The sequence below is a fragment of the Emydura macquarii genome, unplaced genomic scaffold, assembly GCF_026122565.2.
Source record: "Emydura macquarii macquarii isolate MOO-44397 ecotype Brisbane River unplaced genomic scaffold, CSIRO-AGI_Emac_v2 contig_2422, whole genome shotgun sequence".
Lineage (NCBI taxonomy): Eukaryota > Metazoa > Chordata > Testudines > Chelidae > Emydura > Emydura macquarii.
Window position 1 is genome coordinate 4,474,770 of NW_027132559.1, and position 16,270 is coordinate 4,491,039.

Here is a 16,270-nt window from a genome sequence, read left to right on the forward strand (position 1 = left end):
CTTCAGATTTAATACCCCACTGAGATGAATAATGGCAGAACTGTTGCTTCAGGCGCACAGTGCTGCATTAGTTTCACGCTCCAGTCAGTTTCAAGGTTTTTTTTTTTTTTTTTAAACAATCTCCAGGGCCAGGTGCTTAATATTTGGAAAGATCAGATTCCAGAACCCAAGATGGCAGCCTCCAGGAAAGCAATACTGACTCAATAAAAAACCAGCAGCAGGATCCATTTGACTGCTCCCATCACCTTCTCCTCACCCATCCTTGTCACAGTCTCATCCCTCCCAGCCCCCCCCCCCGTCCTTCCCTATTTCCCCCAACCCTTACACTCACCCCCTCCCTGCAGAACCCTCTCCCCCCACCCCTAGAATCCACTCCCTCCCCTTCCGCTCAAGCTCCCGACCCGACCCGCTACGCCCCCTTGGCCGGGGTGTGACGGCAAGAGGCGGGCCCTCCCTCCAGCGCATGCGCAGCGGCGACCCTTTCTCTCTGCCGGTTGCCCCTCCCTGGCCCCGCCCCCAGGTCTCGGGAGCCGCCGGCCGTTGTTGTCAGCGCGTCACGGCCGGGAGTCGCCGCAGCGGCAGGGCAGGAGCCGGGCACTGAGCAGGCGGGCGACGCTGGGTGCGGGCCACGCAGACCCGGACGCGGACATAGGTCGAGCCGCTCCCGCTCCTGTTCCCCCGCCCCGCGGGGCCCCGCTTCTCCCGGGGGGCGCCTCCAGCTCCCCGCGGCGGGAGCGGCCGGTCCCAGGGGCAGACGCCGCTGCCCATGCGGGGGGTGGCGGCCGGAGGAGCCGCTGCTGCGGGGGGTGAGTTATCGGTGTCCCGGGGCTCCCGGCGCGGCTGGGCGGGCGGGCGGGAAGGTAGGAGACCGCTGCCCCGGTCCGGCCTGCCCGCCGGGGCCCTGGCTCCCTCTCGGCCAGGGAATGGCGGCCTCGCCCCGGGGAGGCTGCAGGGTCCAGCGGCGGGGCAAGTGCCCGGCTCCTGAAGGTCCCGGTGTTGCCCGGACCGGGGGAGCCACATCTTGTGTCTCCTCCTCCCGGCTGAGGCCGGCCGGGTGGGGGGGGGCTGGAAGCGCCGCGTCTGTACCCAAGCTGGGCGGCTGTGTGTGACACGTCGACCCCGACCGCCCCCCCCCCCGTGTTTGTGTGTGTGTGTGCGCGCGTGTGACACGACGGGCCCCCCTCGTGCGTGTGTGTGTGTGTGTGTGTGTGCGCGCGCGCGCGCGTAACACGACGGGCCCCTCTTGTGTGTGTGTGTGTCACTTGTGCTACTATCAAAATCCAAACACAGAGGCAAAGCAGGATCTAAGGAAAGAAAGTGATGTGGATGGAGTTCATCGTCACCCCCCACAACCTGTGGAGGACGGAGACACCTCTCTCCCTGGTTGCCTGTTTTCTGTTAAAAGGGTGAAATCTTTCTAACTAGAGAAATCCTTTAACTGGGGTAGTCAATTATTTTTTTGTCAAGGTCCAAATTTCCTTGGTCAAGGTATAGTCAAGGTCCAGACTCCAGAGAAAATAATAATAAAAAAAAGGACAATATGTAAATAAAAAGATTACAGGGTCCATTCAAAAGTATCTGGTGGTCCGGATTTGGCCTGCGTGCCTCCTATTGATTTACCCCTCTTACTCCTTCAAACCAGGCACATAGCCAACAGGTTTGTTCAGAGCGAGCTGGCATTCTTTTTTGCTTAGAGGGAGCACCTCTGATAGAAACTGTAGGTGTCTCCTCTTCTTTGGCAACAGTTGTATAATCATGCCAATAACATTTTTTTCATTGAACTGCTGTTTCTAGGTTACTATAGAAATTAATTTGGCAAGTAGCCCTGTCCTGGAGAATAGCTTTTATGGCCCTTAGGTTCAGGTACCTGGAAGCTACCCCACTAACTGCATCCATGGAATGCCTTTTTAAATATCTTTTATTGATTTCAGGGATTAATTAAGCTGTAGGGTAAATATGGTAGAATACATGGTACCTTGAATATTGTGTGCAGTTCAGATTGCCCCATTTCAAAATGGTGTATTAGAACTGGAGAATGTTGCCCTTTTCTTGTTCAAAAATGGAATAATTTTTATACAAGGAGAGATTAAAAAGACTGGGTCTGTTCTGCTTAGAAAAGAAATGACTAAAGGGGGATGTGATAAAGGTCTATAAAATCATGAATGGTGTGGAGGAAGTGAATAGGGAAGTGTTGTTTATCTCTTCACATAATGCAAGAACCAGGGGTCATCCGATGAAATTAATAGGCACCAGGTTTGTAAAAAGCATAAGGAAGTATTTCTTCACACAAAGCACAGTCAGCCTGTGGAACTTGCCGCCATGGGATGTTGTGAAGGCCAAAAGTAAAAATGGGTTCAAAAAAGAATTAGATAAGTTCATGGAGGATAGGTCCGTCAATGCTGTGGTTGTCCTAAACCTCTGACTGCCAGAAGCTGGGACTGGATGATGGGATGAATCTGTTGACATTTCCCTGTTCTATTCATTCCCTCTGAAGCGTCTGTCACTGGCCATTGGGGAAAGACAGGATACTTGGCTAGATAGACTATTGGTCTGATCCAGTATTGCTGTTTTTATGCATAATTTTTATAATTAGACTGTATAGCGCTCTGGAGAACAACCACTAAGGAAAAACTCTGCAGTGACCTGAGGGTGGCTGGAGACAAACTTGACTTAACCTGCAGCTGGATTTTTTTACTGGTACATATGATAACTAGAGCACACACAAAGGTTACTGAAGGGAGAAAGGTTTGAATTGAATGTTTGCTCATTTTTGGACAAATGTACATCCATCCTCCCACTCTCTGCATCCTGTTAGAACTTGAATTGCAAACAAGTGACATCTCGGTGGTACCAGAGCAGTTCCTGAAACAATAGAAATGTAACCTAAGACTTACAGTCATATAGTAGTGTGGATAAATTGCATCCAAATGATGTGGGCAGAGATCTGTTTATGCCTGCCCTCTGTGGTGCACCTGCTTTTTAATCATATAGGGTGCTACGTTTTTGAGCATTTTAATGGGGAATGCTTTTAGGCCTCCAAAAGACTTTTTTTGTGTGTGTAGCGGGAGGAAGAGAATAAGGATCTTAGCAAAGTGGAATTTAAAGATGTGTGTAGTGACTGCTTTATAGATTTTAAAAGGGTTAAGCAGGTCTTGCAAGAAATGTGCCACTGAGGAATTGTTTGGTATTGAAATGTTAGTAGCTTGTTGAAATCAGATGAACTTCTGTTTTACATAATGTGCTCCAGTTGTCGTCAACTACTGGGACTGAGGAGTCGATTGTAATGGGTAGCAATGGTTAGGTTTTGTAGAACTTGAAACAGATCAAACATTAAGATATTATAAAGTAACATTTATTTATAAGGGGAATGAAAGAGAACAGGGCTTGCTCCCTTTTTTTGCCTTACTGAATAAAGACCTGTATCCTGAAGTTTTTTTCTACCTGTTATATTAGAAATTCAGGTCTTGTCTACCCTGTTTGTTTCTGGAAGACTGTGGATGGCTTGAGAAATGGTGGAATTGTGACAGATACCATTTAAAATGAAACTTGAATGATTGGGAAGGGGAAGTCAGCTTTATTCAGATGGTTAAAATGTTTTTAATACTTAATTAATTCAAATGCCTGAGGAACAGTGGAGAGAAAAGATGGTGATCAAACACCCAGCATCCCCATCCTTTCAGTAACATTCAGAGAGCTTGCAATCCATATGAATCCTCAGAGCCTCCAACAAAGGGAGAACCAGATTTGACATTTCAGATTTATTTAAAGGTAATAAAAACAAGCTGGAAATCTTTAAACAAAACAAAAAAGCACAGACCCAATTTATTTCCTTAGTATGCGGGGTGACTTAAATTACATTTCAGATTTAGTGATATTTCCTATATTTAAATCCTGTTAGAACTGAGGTGAACTTTTTAATTGTGCCCGATATAGGTGATTTAACACTTTTCCTTGTCTGGTTGTGTAGTTAATCAAGCAGTTTAAATTCTGGTAATTTAAGTGAATGCAATGTGAAGACATATTGGTACATCATTTTTTAAGTGGACATGTGCATTTGTTATACTAAAACCTCTAATCCTCATCTTCCTGTCCTTCAGTCTATTCATAATGTTACAAAGATACTCTTCCTCACACACTGCTTTGACCGCCTCATCCTCTTTATCTTCCTATTTTCTGAATCAGGTTTAAACAACTCTTCTCCAGTCTACATCTTCATTTTAATCTTGCTGCTTTCACTCTGCCAACATCTTGTGGTCTGATCACTTCCTCTTTATCCTTGCTTTCTTGTCTCTCTTTCCATTCTATTCCTTATACTTAGCATATCCTTGCTGTCATGGTGCAGCAAGCTTCCTCTCTTTCCTCTTTCATATACATCCTCAAAACCCTACTTTCATGAGGCTTACCAGTAATACCCCCAACTGCCCTCCCAAAATCCCTTGAAGTACTGATTGGTTTAAAAACTTTTTTGCTACCCTGTTGTGTATCCAAACATCAAATTGTTTCTGTTTGTATTATTTTAGAGGGTAAGCACCTTGGGACAGGGACTTATCTTTTGTACGTTCTGTACAGAGCTGAATTTATTGTGTGCATCAAATAAATACTATCAGATAAGTTAACAACTTAAGAGGTGGTACATTAGTATGTTACATTTATAGAGCCTTCATTCCAAATAACTTCTGAAATGTAATTGATTGACATTGAAATAAAACCACATCTGTACTGTAAAGCAGCTGCTGTTTTAAGAGCACATGACAGTACTACACTGCATCTTAACATAGGATGTGAAAAACTGTGTATTCAGTTGAAATTTCAGGGAGAATATAACTAGTCAGTATGTAGACACCTACACAGAAATCTGGCCAGGACTCGGGTTAAGAACCCTGTTGCATGCCACCTTCTTTTTGCAATCTTTACTAGTCCCTAATGGACAAGATCTCTCTTTCATCTTAGACTGCATCTCTCAGCTGCACAGTGAATACTACTGCCATGATGGGGCACTGGTTTTATACTAACTTGTATGGAACGGTTTCTGTTTGTTCACACCCTAACATGACTCCTGCATCATATTGTGTTTTCTTCAGCAGTCTCGCATCCAATTAGTGACCAGATTTAATGCAGTTTATTTTGAGATGTAAGATTGCAGCTCAAGATTTTATGGCTGCAGTTCATATGTACTGACATGATGAATTTCACTTTTCTGCCAGTTCTTAAGTAACTTACGATGTTAGAAATGAAGGTATAGTATAGAAGTTGAGTAATTGAGTGGGGAAGAACATTGTTACTGATCTTTAAGGAAAAGCAGTTGTTGGCTACAGGTCTCCATGGAAAGGTTCCAGTATTACAAATGCATGTGTCCAAGCTAAATTGACATTCTGAATGTTTATGGTATCAGACATTTATTAAACCAGTGATGCTCTAGGATTTAGTTCACAAGCATGCTGTGGAAATTTTACTTTAACAAGTGTCAGTGTCGTTTACAATAGATTCTACATGAACCTGTATCTAAGTATTCAGACACAGGACAGCATTTGACATTTCTACCTTAGTCCATGTGGATCAAAATCCTGATTTGTGTTTCTTGTTTATTAATATTACCTTTGTATGAGTGTGCTTACAATAATGGATTAAGATCATTTGATCTTTTAAAAAATATTGGTCCACATTGAAGTACAAGCTGAACATTTGTTGAAATATTTTGAAGTTTTAGTATTAGTGTCTTTTATCTTTGCATAGGCTACAATATTTACAAGTCTTCCAGTGGAGGAAAATAATTAAAAAAAAAAAAAAATCTCTGCTTTATCTAGGAGCTAGGGAAAGAAGAATGCAAAACTGGCATCAGGACTTGATATGGAAACACCATTAGACAATTGGAAAGGATGAAGAAAGTCTGAGACTTCATGAACATAGAATAAACCCAGATGATACCTCTGAAATGGGCACTGTCAAGGTTGGTGGAACCCCAATTTGATTGGTCTTTTCCTTCTGTGACAAAATTCATGCAATTAACTTTCTCAAAATAAATGCTTGTTTTTTTCCCATTTTTTAAAAAAATCAGTACCACCTTTGTAATCAGACCTACAATAATAAAGGATATGCGTGTTGTAGAAGGGTAGACTTTCATCAGAGTAATACATCATTTCAAGCTTCCAAATAATTATTATAAAATGATGGGTGGGGAGGATGAAGAAGGAAGATGTTGATGGATTTATAATTTTGAAGTTAAGGGGAAAATACTTGGATAAAGCCCACTAACTTTCAAAAAAAAAAATCTTGGCTTGAGAAGATTATATGGTTTTATTTCTGGATTCAGAGAAGACTGACTAAAATGCTTGGTTTCTGGGCTCCTTAGATTTGCTTTTCTTTGTGGGTGAATTGTCATCAATTAATTGTTGGTTGGATTATGGGTAGCTGAGGTCTACTGTGGGGTTTTTTGGGCTAGGAAAGAAGCTGTTTGCTGTCCAAGAAAGAATTAAGGCGTGCTTTAAAAAAAAAAAAAAAAGTATTTGGGAGTGTGCACTGTGAGAGTGGATTTATTTTGGTACTGTGAAGAGTTGATGTAACTGAAGAAATTTTATATCTAAGAATTAAAATCTGCAAGAAGAAAATGCCAAAGGTGCAATATAGAACAGTTGAAGCAGTTTTTAAATTAGTATCCACTATCTTTATCTGATTTTTAAGCCTGACATCTACTCAATGTATTTTTTAAAGTATGATCATTGAGTGATCCCTGGAACAATCTAGTACACTTCTTGTTCCCTGCTGTGGTATTATAAAGATGCAAAACTGTTCTAAATCTCTGCACATGCAAACATTTTTGATATACAAACTCATAACTCTGGTATGACTTCTCAGTTGTTCACTCCATTATAATGGCTTTTGAGACTAGGAGTGTGAGGAAAATATATACTCACAACACAAATATAACTTGCTGGGTTGATGGAGAATGCTAGTTCAAGGGTTCTCAAACCCTCTTAGGGTGCACCATCTCTTAATAGTCTCTTATGGACTACCTCATTTTCTCTTGGACATTGAGTAATGTGCCTGTGGCAGTGACTGCTATTGGTGGCTATGTAGCTTTTTGAAAGTATCTAATGCATTCTTAGCTTTTGATACAGTTTAGCAGCTGGAAACAAGGAGCATTAGCACTGTGATCAGCTGGCTGTCTGCAGACCATTGGCAAGTGCTCTCTGGAGCACTGGTGCTCTAAGGACCATAGTTCAGGATCACTGTGCTAGTGCATATATCTCCTTAATGGCTTTAATGTATATCCTTTCTATAGCTGTATGACTGTATCATTTGTATTATGGTAAGGCCTGGAAGTTATACTGTATAGTAAACAAAATATTTAACTATGGTAGTAATCGATTTCCCAGAACTGTTTCCTTAAATATTATAGTTGTAGTGCCAATTCTTATATTTTAATGGGATATTACTTTCTTGCCACAATTTAAATTCAGGGTAACTGTAACTTTGCTCACTTGCTGGGAGAGGGGTGGGAATACACTTTAGAATAGTATTATTCTAAATTAAGTTCAGCTCACAGCCTCTTGGTACCCATTCTTTCTCACAATTTTTTATAGTGTACCCATTGCTACAAGGGCTGTAAAGAGCTCTGATTCTCTTTGTATTGTAATTTTCTGTTAGAAAACATTTCAACTCAGGACCCAGGTATGCACATAAGCTGTTTAGAAACAATACATGCTTTCTATCTAGTTATCAGAGTATGGGAGCTTATAAAATAGTAGTTAAAGAAAGTAAATGCATTCAGAATTTGTTTTTAAATTGAAAAAAGTCAATGTATATTTATTGGCTTCTTCCAGTTTTTCACTGCAATCTTCTATTATATTCTCCCCTACATAGGTTTTTATATTGAGCTCAATATTGTAGTAGCTGAGTGCCTTAAATCTTCTAAGGAACAAAGATGTGTTCTTTATTTTCTTTTTAAAGAACAAGAAGCAATTAGATGTAACTTAAAGCAAGACTCCGGTTTTAAAAGGTAGTTTAAATTTTCACTCTTCTGTTTTTGGTGTTCACCTCAAAGCCTACCTCTTAGTTTCTAAATCATGTGTTCTTGCAATTTTCTTTCTGCATACTGGTTCAGGAACAGTGCTGTAGAAAGTTGACTGGCCTGCTAAAATGTTTCTGTGTCTGGCTGTTCACAAAATAGTGGATCTTTATAATGACATCGTTCTGACTACTAACTTGTTTTTCCTCCACTCAGTTACTTTTGCAATTACTATCCTAAGAGCTAGCATTAAATATCAGCAGTTTACACTGTTGGAAAGCTCTTCAAAAGAATAAAGCATTAACCTTTAACTATGAAGGTCTGTGATAAATCTGTCAAAATTGAAGTGTGATTGGAGAACAAATGATGATGAGAATCATGGGTATTTTCTGGTTAACTTTCTCACAACACACAAGGGCTATAAATGAAATATGTATAATCCTGGAAGGTTGAGATTCCCAGCTTTCCAGTGGTGATATGACATTTGTTTCTAGCTGTGGTGGTCCATAAAATATCAGACCTTAATTTTTTCTAGATTGAGGGACCAGTGAAATACAATGGTGGAGCTTATCTAGGAAAGAACATAGCAAGTCTGAGACTAGCAGAATTTTCATTCTTTGTTCTTTAAATATAAGGAATTCTCTTCCCAAGCCCTTTATATAAAGGGGGCTGGGTAGGAATGATATTAATTGTTGTGACCCTTCCTGTATTGATTCCATATGCTATTCAAAATATGGTATTGGTGATCAGTGAGATCATGAAGAGTTGGACACTTCCTTTGTTACATCTAATCTGATTTAATTCCCTGCGGCTGCCTTTTTAATCAAATGTCACCTGTTGCTTCCCTGAGGTGCTTTAAGAAATCACTGTTTGTTGGAAATCTTTCATCTTTGTGCCCTGTTGATAGACATTGGGCTTTACATAGTGGTTTTCCTGAACCCTCTATACCAGAGAGACCTTTATTTCCATCCCCTTTACCCACTGAAAAATACCTTCTAATGCTGTGAGTTACTTTTAGACTGAAATCAAAACTAAATACATAATAGGACCTAACAATGGTCCTCCTGCAAGATGATTCTCCAATTTTTCAAACAGACTTACAATCCAGGAACATCTGTTGGATGAGGGCTAAATATGTTTGACAGTCCTATCTATTCCAGTGAAAACTGGGTTTTATTCAGAAAAAATCCCTCTATAATTAAACATTAACTTTGCATTTCTACCACCTTAACCAAATAAACTTAAGTAATGTTTTCTCTTGAACTATTTTGAAAGGCATGTTTTGACGTAGTATATTTGTTGTGTCCCAGTTAAGTACAGAAAATAAGACTTAATGGAAATGGATAATGCTTTCCATTAGCAGACATCAAAGCACTTTAAAAAAGAGGTAAGTCTCATTACCCCCATTTTACAAATGGGGAAACTGAGGCATAGAGTGGTGAAGTGACTTGTCCAAGGTCACCTTGCAGGCAAGTGGTAAATCTGAGAATAGAACCCAGATCTCCTGAGTCCCATTCCAGTGCTCTTAATGAAAGAATAGCAATAATTTTTCAAGTTTAGAATATTTGAAATTTTGGCAGCACACACACAGATTTGTGTATTATAATAAATGATTGTGTGCCTGTTGCCTATTAGTGAATACTTTTTCTTTTTATCTCAAACCTTGTTAGGTTTAAGGTTCATGTCCTCTCCTTCAGTTCTCTAAGCTTTGGTTTAAAAACATAGCTTAAAAAGGCTGCCGTCAGTTATGAACACAAGGGTTAGTTTAAGCTCACTATTTTGAGGGGATCTGTTGTGGGATTTGTAACTCAGTTCTAGCTCACCTGTTTTGTAAAAATAGGAAACCAAACACAGCATTAACATGGAAAGCTTTTGTTATCTTCCCCTTGTTTTAATCCTGTATTTTCCTTCCCTTTTTGTGAACTTTTCTCCCATTGTTTGTGCTGTCTTTTGAATACTTCTCAATAACTAAGGCATAGCTGACTTTTATCAAAAGCTTTTTGTAACAGGTTGAAGTTTAAAGAGACACTGTCACCTTGTAATCAGATTTTACAAAAGTGGATAGTTACAGGTACTACACTTGGTCTTGAGTCGTCCTGCCAATGTTTTTGTGGTATTGGAAATCATTCTCCTTTCTTTCCCTGTTGCTGTTAGTGAGATGCACAGAAATTGAGAGAAAATAAAGAAGCTGACTATATACAAAGGTGCTGAACATGTATATAGTGAACAAATAGGAAGAGAGATTTTCCCCTAACCTTTCAGTTATAGTAATCTTAAGTGTAGTAATAATAATAGACTTAAATCTCACTACTGTCTGATTTGACTGTCTCTCTAGGTTTTTACCATGGCCCATCATTATGGTCTGAGAAATTCACACAATTTAAGTGTGTGTGTGTGCGCGTTTGTTCATACATGCTGGAACTGGGGGTGCTACTGCACCCCCTGGCTTGAAGTGGATTCCATTATATACAGAGTTTACAGTTGGGGGTGCTGAGAGCCATTGAACCAGCTATAAAAATTATTCCAACATCTCTGTGTGTGTGTGTGTTTAATGTATATATGGAGGAGACAGCAAACTTTAATGTGCAGAAAATGGACTTTTGGGGGTTTTTCTTGTTGATGTTGGAGGAAAGTGAGGTCAGAATGGATTTTGCATTTTTTACCTCAAGGTCATCTTTACCTCATGCAGTACTAAGATCCAGGTTTATGGGCCTGACAGCAAGAAAGGCATTTCCCATGCACATGAGGCTCATTCCAGAATTTGACACTATTAATGGAATGTACTTTGGGGCCGTGATCACAGAGTGGGGTGGTCAGATGGCTTGGGCCAGTCCCATTGAGGCTTTGGTGGGGGGAGGCGAGAAAGGGAAAGGGAGGGGAATGCTCAAAACCTTGTGTTTGACTAGCTATTCCACAGGGAGCCAACAAAAAGCGGGGTGCATTGGGTTAATGTGCTTTGGCAGCCTGTGTTGCTGATCAGTAGAACTGTTGTGTTCTGAACCAGTTTTAGCTTAAAAAAAAATTTTTTTTTTAAGGTCATTAGTTTCAATCTAGACATGGAGTATTAAAATAACTGAGCTTGGAGTTCGAGTTTAAAGTTCAGTGTCGGTAAATCCAAATTCGATAGAGGAGGCACACAATTCTTGCCAATGGTATTTAGAAATGACAGTTTTTTATGGCTAATTTTTTTTATGGCTATAGGCTATTTGTATATACAGAAGCAGTGAAGAGCCTAGGAGGGTGTTGTGGTGATGGTGAGTTCTTTAATGTGCTTAATTCTTCCTGTAAGCATTGTTTTAGTCTTTCTAGGATTTAGCTTCCAAAAGCTGCTCTTCATCCAGTTGCTGGTTATGCTGTTTCACAATCCCCTTTATTGGCTTCATGTAGATGTTTAACAGATTAAGGGAGAAGATGCGTTGTTATGGAAATTCACAGATGATGGCTGTTGGGGTGGAAGAGCATGTGTCCATCAGAACTTAGAGTTTGGTGTGAAATGAGCAGTTGAAACCATCTCCGATCCAGTGCTGCAAACCAAGGCCATATATGAGATAGGGAGCAAGATTCTTGATAGGTGTACAGATATTTCTTTTTCCTAGGCAAGAAGAACTCCTTCATCACCATCTCGCTGTTCCATGTCCAGCCTGGAAGTTTAATTGGCGGGGCCCAGAATATTGGCAGTATCTAGGTGGAGTTGAAAGTGATCTCTGCAAGCTTCTCAGTTATCTTGCTCAAGAATAGAAGGCTAGATACTGGATAGTAATTTCTTAACTAATGGTCAGATTGTGATGTGGTTCAGAGAGACTGTTAGGTCTCCTTTTAGAGGAGGTATTGATGATATCAGTTAGGGGGCAAAGACTTTTTCATCTCTTTCACTAGCTGACAAAGGGCATCGATTAGGGTTGCCAGGTTATGGCTTTGTTTCCTTGTAGTACTTCTAGGACTTCCTGTTTGTCTGTGAACATAGTCTGAATTTGGATATAGAGGATCTCTTGTGCTGCTTGATTCCTAGTGTTTGTTGAGCCTGTCTCTGCTGTGAATGATCTCTGAAATAGGTTAATTGTTCTTTGAGGTGGTGTTAGGTTCTGGAATTGAGTGGGGACATTCTGCATCAGAAGACGTCTCATCCCCTTATTGATTATGCCCTTTTAAGACTTGCTTCTTTTATACTCTCTTGTCTATATTTTTGTAGTGCTTTTTTAATAGCCAAATCCACTTGTTGAAATTTTAAATAACTTTTTAAATACAAAAGGGATTTTCATTGAAATAAAAGGGAATTTTACTATTGACTTCAGTGGTGCTCAAGTTTGGCACTTGGTTTTTAATAATGAAATGAACTAGCTGTTGGAGTTGCATTTGGGATGAAGTGCTTGAAATCCTGTGACTAATGGAAAACCATCAGAGGGGAGCAGAAATTTTTTTAATTTATGGACTTGCCATATCTACTTTTGAGCTTCAAATTTGTCCAATGGGTTGTTTCACTTGTTTTAGGGTTTTAACTGAGATCCAAATGACGTCAGATTAAAAATTATTTATAAAAAATAATTTTCCTAACCTGTGGTGGTCTTACTTTTAAAAAAGTGTGCACTTTTCAGAATTTGTTCTACTTCCTGCATTTCACTCAGTTTGAAGTAACCTTTCTGAATCTCATGCCAGTGTTTGGATTGCAGGCATTGTATATGAACAAAACACTTACTTTCATTGAATTTTTTAAATTGGGAAATTGCTGTTAGAAAATGAGTTTGACCTAAACCACCTAGTGATATCCTTGTAAATGTACGTAAGTCATAAAATGATCTTCGTGTGTTAACAGTGGGTATGATTAACAATTGAAGAAATACACACTGAGTTTTGTTTCTCAAAATTAAGGTAAGTTGCAGGAAGGCTTTTGGGAAGAAGTGTTGGTGTAGTTTAAATAAAATTGTCAGTGAAGACCCACTCAATCGATCCAGATAGGTCGATCTGACGGCGGCGACTTTGCCGCCGTCAGTATAGACATATCTTAAATAAAGCAACAGTGACCTGTGAGGCAGCATTAGACACCGATATCCTTATTTAGTCATCTAAATGTTCTGCTTTTGTCAGAACTGCTGAAAGTCCTTAGTATCTGGTTGCTAAAGAGCATAAATATGGGTTTGTGTGTCCATCTTTAGGCATTCAAGTTTGAAAAATTTGGCTTAAATATTCATTTTAAAAAGTTTTCACTTGTTATAGTGCATAAACATATCAGACACTTAATCACAACCTTTTAATTGCTATAGTTTGCATGTTGCTGTTGTGTTGATAAAGGATCACTAAAATATGTGGTACAAAGTGAACTCTTGTCCCTCGTTCTGAAATGTGGTAAATGGGGAAATTGTTACCCTGGGTCTTTTAAAGTCACTGCAACAGAACATCGATCCAAGAAATGAGTATGTTTCACCTCATTTTTGGGCATATTTTAACACTTGTATTGTAGCACATAAGTTATCCTGTGATTCAAAGTTCTGTTGGCATTACTTTGACTTCTGATTATTATTTTCCCCCATTTTAACAAGAACATGTAGACTTCAGCTTTTAAGGGCTTATATAATTGCCACTTTTAATACTGTTGTCATGTGGAAGAACTAATTTATCTAAACTACAGCTTCCTTGAAGTGTTAATCACACATTGTACTTTCCAAATTTAAGGCACATCAAGGGTAACCAATTTTTGAGAGAAGTTTTGGGCATAGTGAGGTTCCTCTAATGTCCTTTGAGTAAATTTCTCTTGAAATTCCTTTACTTTTCATCCCATTGTGCCTTTTTTAACTCACTTTCTTCAAACACATTGACAGCATGGTTTTCTGACGGATGCTGGTCAGCAGTGCATTGCTGTTAGGGTGTTGGCAAAACATTCTTTTTGAAAAACTCGTGTGCTGAATAATTTCAGAAGAATTCTATAAAGCCCATGTTGCAATTAGTTTTGAAAGGTGCTTTATACTAAGGAAAAGGGACTATATCCTGTATGTAACATCATCTTTTTTCTCTTTCTATGTTTCAGATATGTTTGGCAGTGAAAATGGATTACTTATTTGGAACAAATATTCTTATATGAGAAGATCCCAATTCCAAAGAGTTTAAACATTATTCCTTCTTCAGGAACAGTATGGCAGGCTTCAAACGGGGGTATGATGGAAAAATTGCTGGACTGTATGATTTGGATAAAACCTTGGGCAGAGGCCACTTTGCTGTGGTCAAACTTGCCCGACATGTCTTTACAGGTGAAAAAGTAGCAGTGAAAGTAATTGACAAGACCAAACTGGACACTCTAGCCACTGGGCATCTTTTCCAAGAAGTTAGATGCATGAAACTAGTGCAGCATCCTAATATTGTTCGTCTGTATGAAGTGATTGACACCCAGACCAAACTTTATCTTATCTTGGAGCTTGGTGATGGAGGGGATATGTTTGATTACATCATGAAACATGAAGAGGGTCTTAACGAGGACCTGGCTAAAAAATACTTTGCTCAGATAGTTCATGCTATATCTTATTGTCATAAACTACATGTAGTTCACAGAGACTTAAAACCAGAAAATGTTGTCTTCTTTGAAAAACAAGGACTTGTGAAATTGACTGACTTTGGCTTCAGCAACAAATTTCAGCCTGGAAAGAAGCTCACTACCAGTTGCGGATCTCTAGCGTATTCCGCTCCTGAAATTCTACTTGGGGACGAGTACGATGCACCGGCAGTGGGTAAGTCACTCTTTTTTTAAATTTGACGAGTAATATTAACTTGTATACCTCAGCATTTTACCAGTTAGATGTTTTCCCTTCCAAAATACTGCCATCCTTAGAAGACAACAAGTATTATAGGAAAGGTAAGATCATTTTAAGGAGACAATATTTAGATTACTTAAGAAGAACTTTCAAACTATCTTTTATTTATTTTTATTTTGAAGCCCATAAAAAAAGGAAACCCATGCAGTATATGAACTGGATTACAATAAATTATCGGTAGGAAGCTGGATGCATTATGTCTTCTGGTATATAGTGTTTCAAACAAAATCCAGCTTCTTTCATGGGGAGCAGAAAGGTACAATTAAAAAACCCCGAATCTAAACACAAGAATCACTTACATCACAAACAAGTAAACTTTGAGAACAAGGAGTTCTTCATTTGCGTGGTTGCCCATACGTATTCCATTCTTAGTGTGCATTTGCTTGAAATCAGTCTTTTGTCTAACTGAGTCTGTCAAGTCCACCTATGTGCCCGAGTGCCCTTGTGCTCCCATACCAAGGGCATAAAAGGCAGCACAGTACCTGCTGCCACTCAGTTCCTTCTTGTCTCCTGTGGCTTTGAGATGGAGCATCTAGAGTCCACATTTGTTTTCTCTTTTAATAAGGAAAATTTAGATTTAGTATATATATTAGTAGAGTAAATTTGATTTAGTTAGTTGCCTGTTGGCACTGCCTTTTTGATATGTTTCAGTTAGTTTTGGGAAATTTTTAATACTTGTGCATATTCCTATCTGGGATCTTTCAGTACTAGTGCTTAAAGATGCAGCAGCCAAAATCTCTTGGATTAAATTTTGCTTCTCTTGTGAGGCAGCAGTTTTCATTAGTGATGGACTCACAGGGTCTCATTGTTTGGAGGAGTCACGTTTCCCCGTAAATACACCATGGGCAAGTCCTTTTCAAGAGAACTTTGAAGTGTGAGAAGCAAAGCTTTAAATGTTTCCACTTAACCACTCCATGCATCGTCCTTTAGATCAGGTCTGTCTGACCCATTCCTGGTCATCAGCCTGTTTGGGTCCAAAAGTGCCCATGTCAGCTTGACTTCAGTCAGCTGCAGAGTTCCAGTATGCAAGCTACAATTCCAGAGATTCTGGTAAGACTAACCCTGTTAATGTTCCTGAGTGAAAGGAGCATTGCTCTTCCTCTAAAATTAGTCAGTTCTCATACCTCTTATGTAAAGAACAGGTTAAAATGGTCTCTTGACTCCTGAACTAAGGATTCTCCACAGCTTAAATTGAGTACTGGAGAAGATTCAAGGGAACTTGGCACTGGCTGATTGGTATTGCACACTGCGTGGTACAGTGTCCTTGAGTGGTACCAAGACAGTGGCTACTTAAGTTACTTTGGCATTGAGTGTTTTTATTGGCTGCTACCTCTTCTTCAGCGCTGATGAATATATTAGGACCAAGCATGTCAATACCAAGTGAATTGACTCTGGCTACTCCTATGGGCTGCACATTAGATCTGAGATTTGCAGTACCATTTATCTTGGTACTGGTGAGGTCCACAGT

The 16,270-nt window shown here is 39.7% G+C and overlaps 1 protein-coding gene across 1 annotated transcript in view; it reads left to right on the plus strand.

Moving 5' to 3' along the window:
* The first annotated feature begins 587 nt into the window (after window positions 1-587).
* The window catches only part of SNRK (SNF related kinase), a 71,776-nt gene continuing 56,093 nt past the window's right edge, over window positions 588-16,270 (plus strand). Inside the window, exons 1-3 of the mRNA XM_067561827.1 lie at window positions 588-806; window positions 5,805-5,947; window positions 14,025-14,718. Of these exons, the coding sequence (XP_067417928.1) occupies window positions 14,130-14,718 (589 nt within the window). The 5' untranslated portion in view covers window positions 588-806; window positions 5,805-5,947; window positions 14,025-14,129. The remainder of the gene's footprint in view (window positions 807-5,804; window positions 5,948-14,024; window positions 14,719-16,270) is intronic.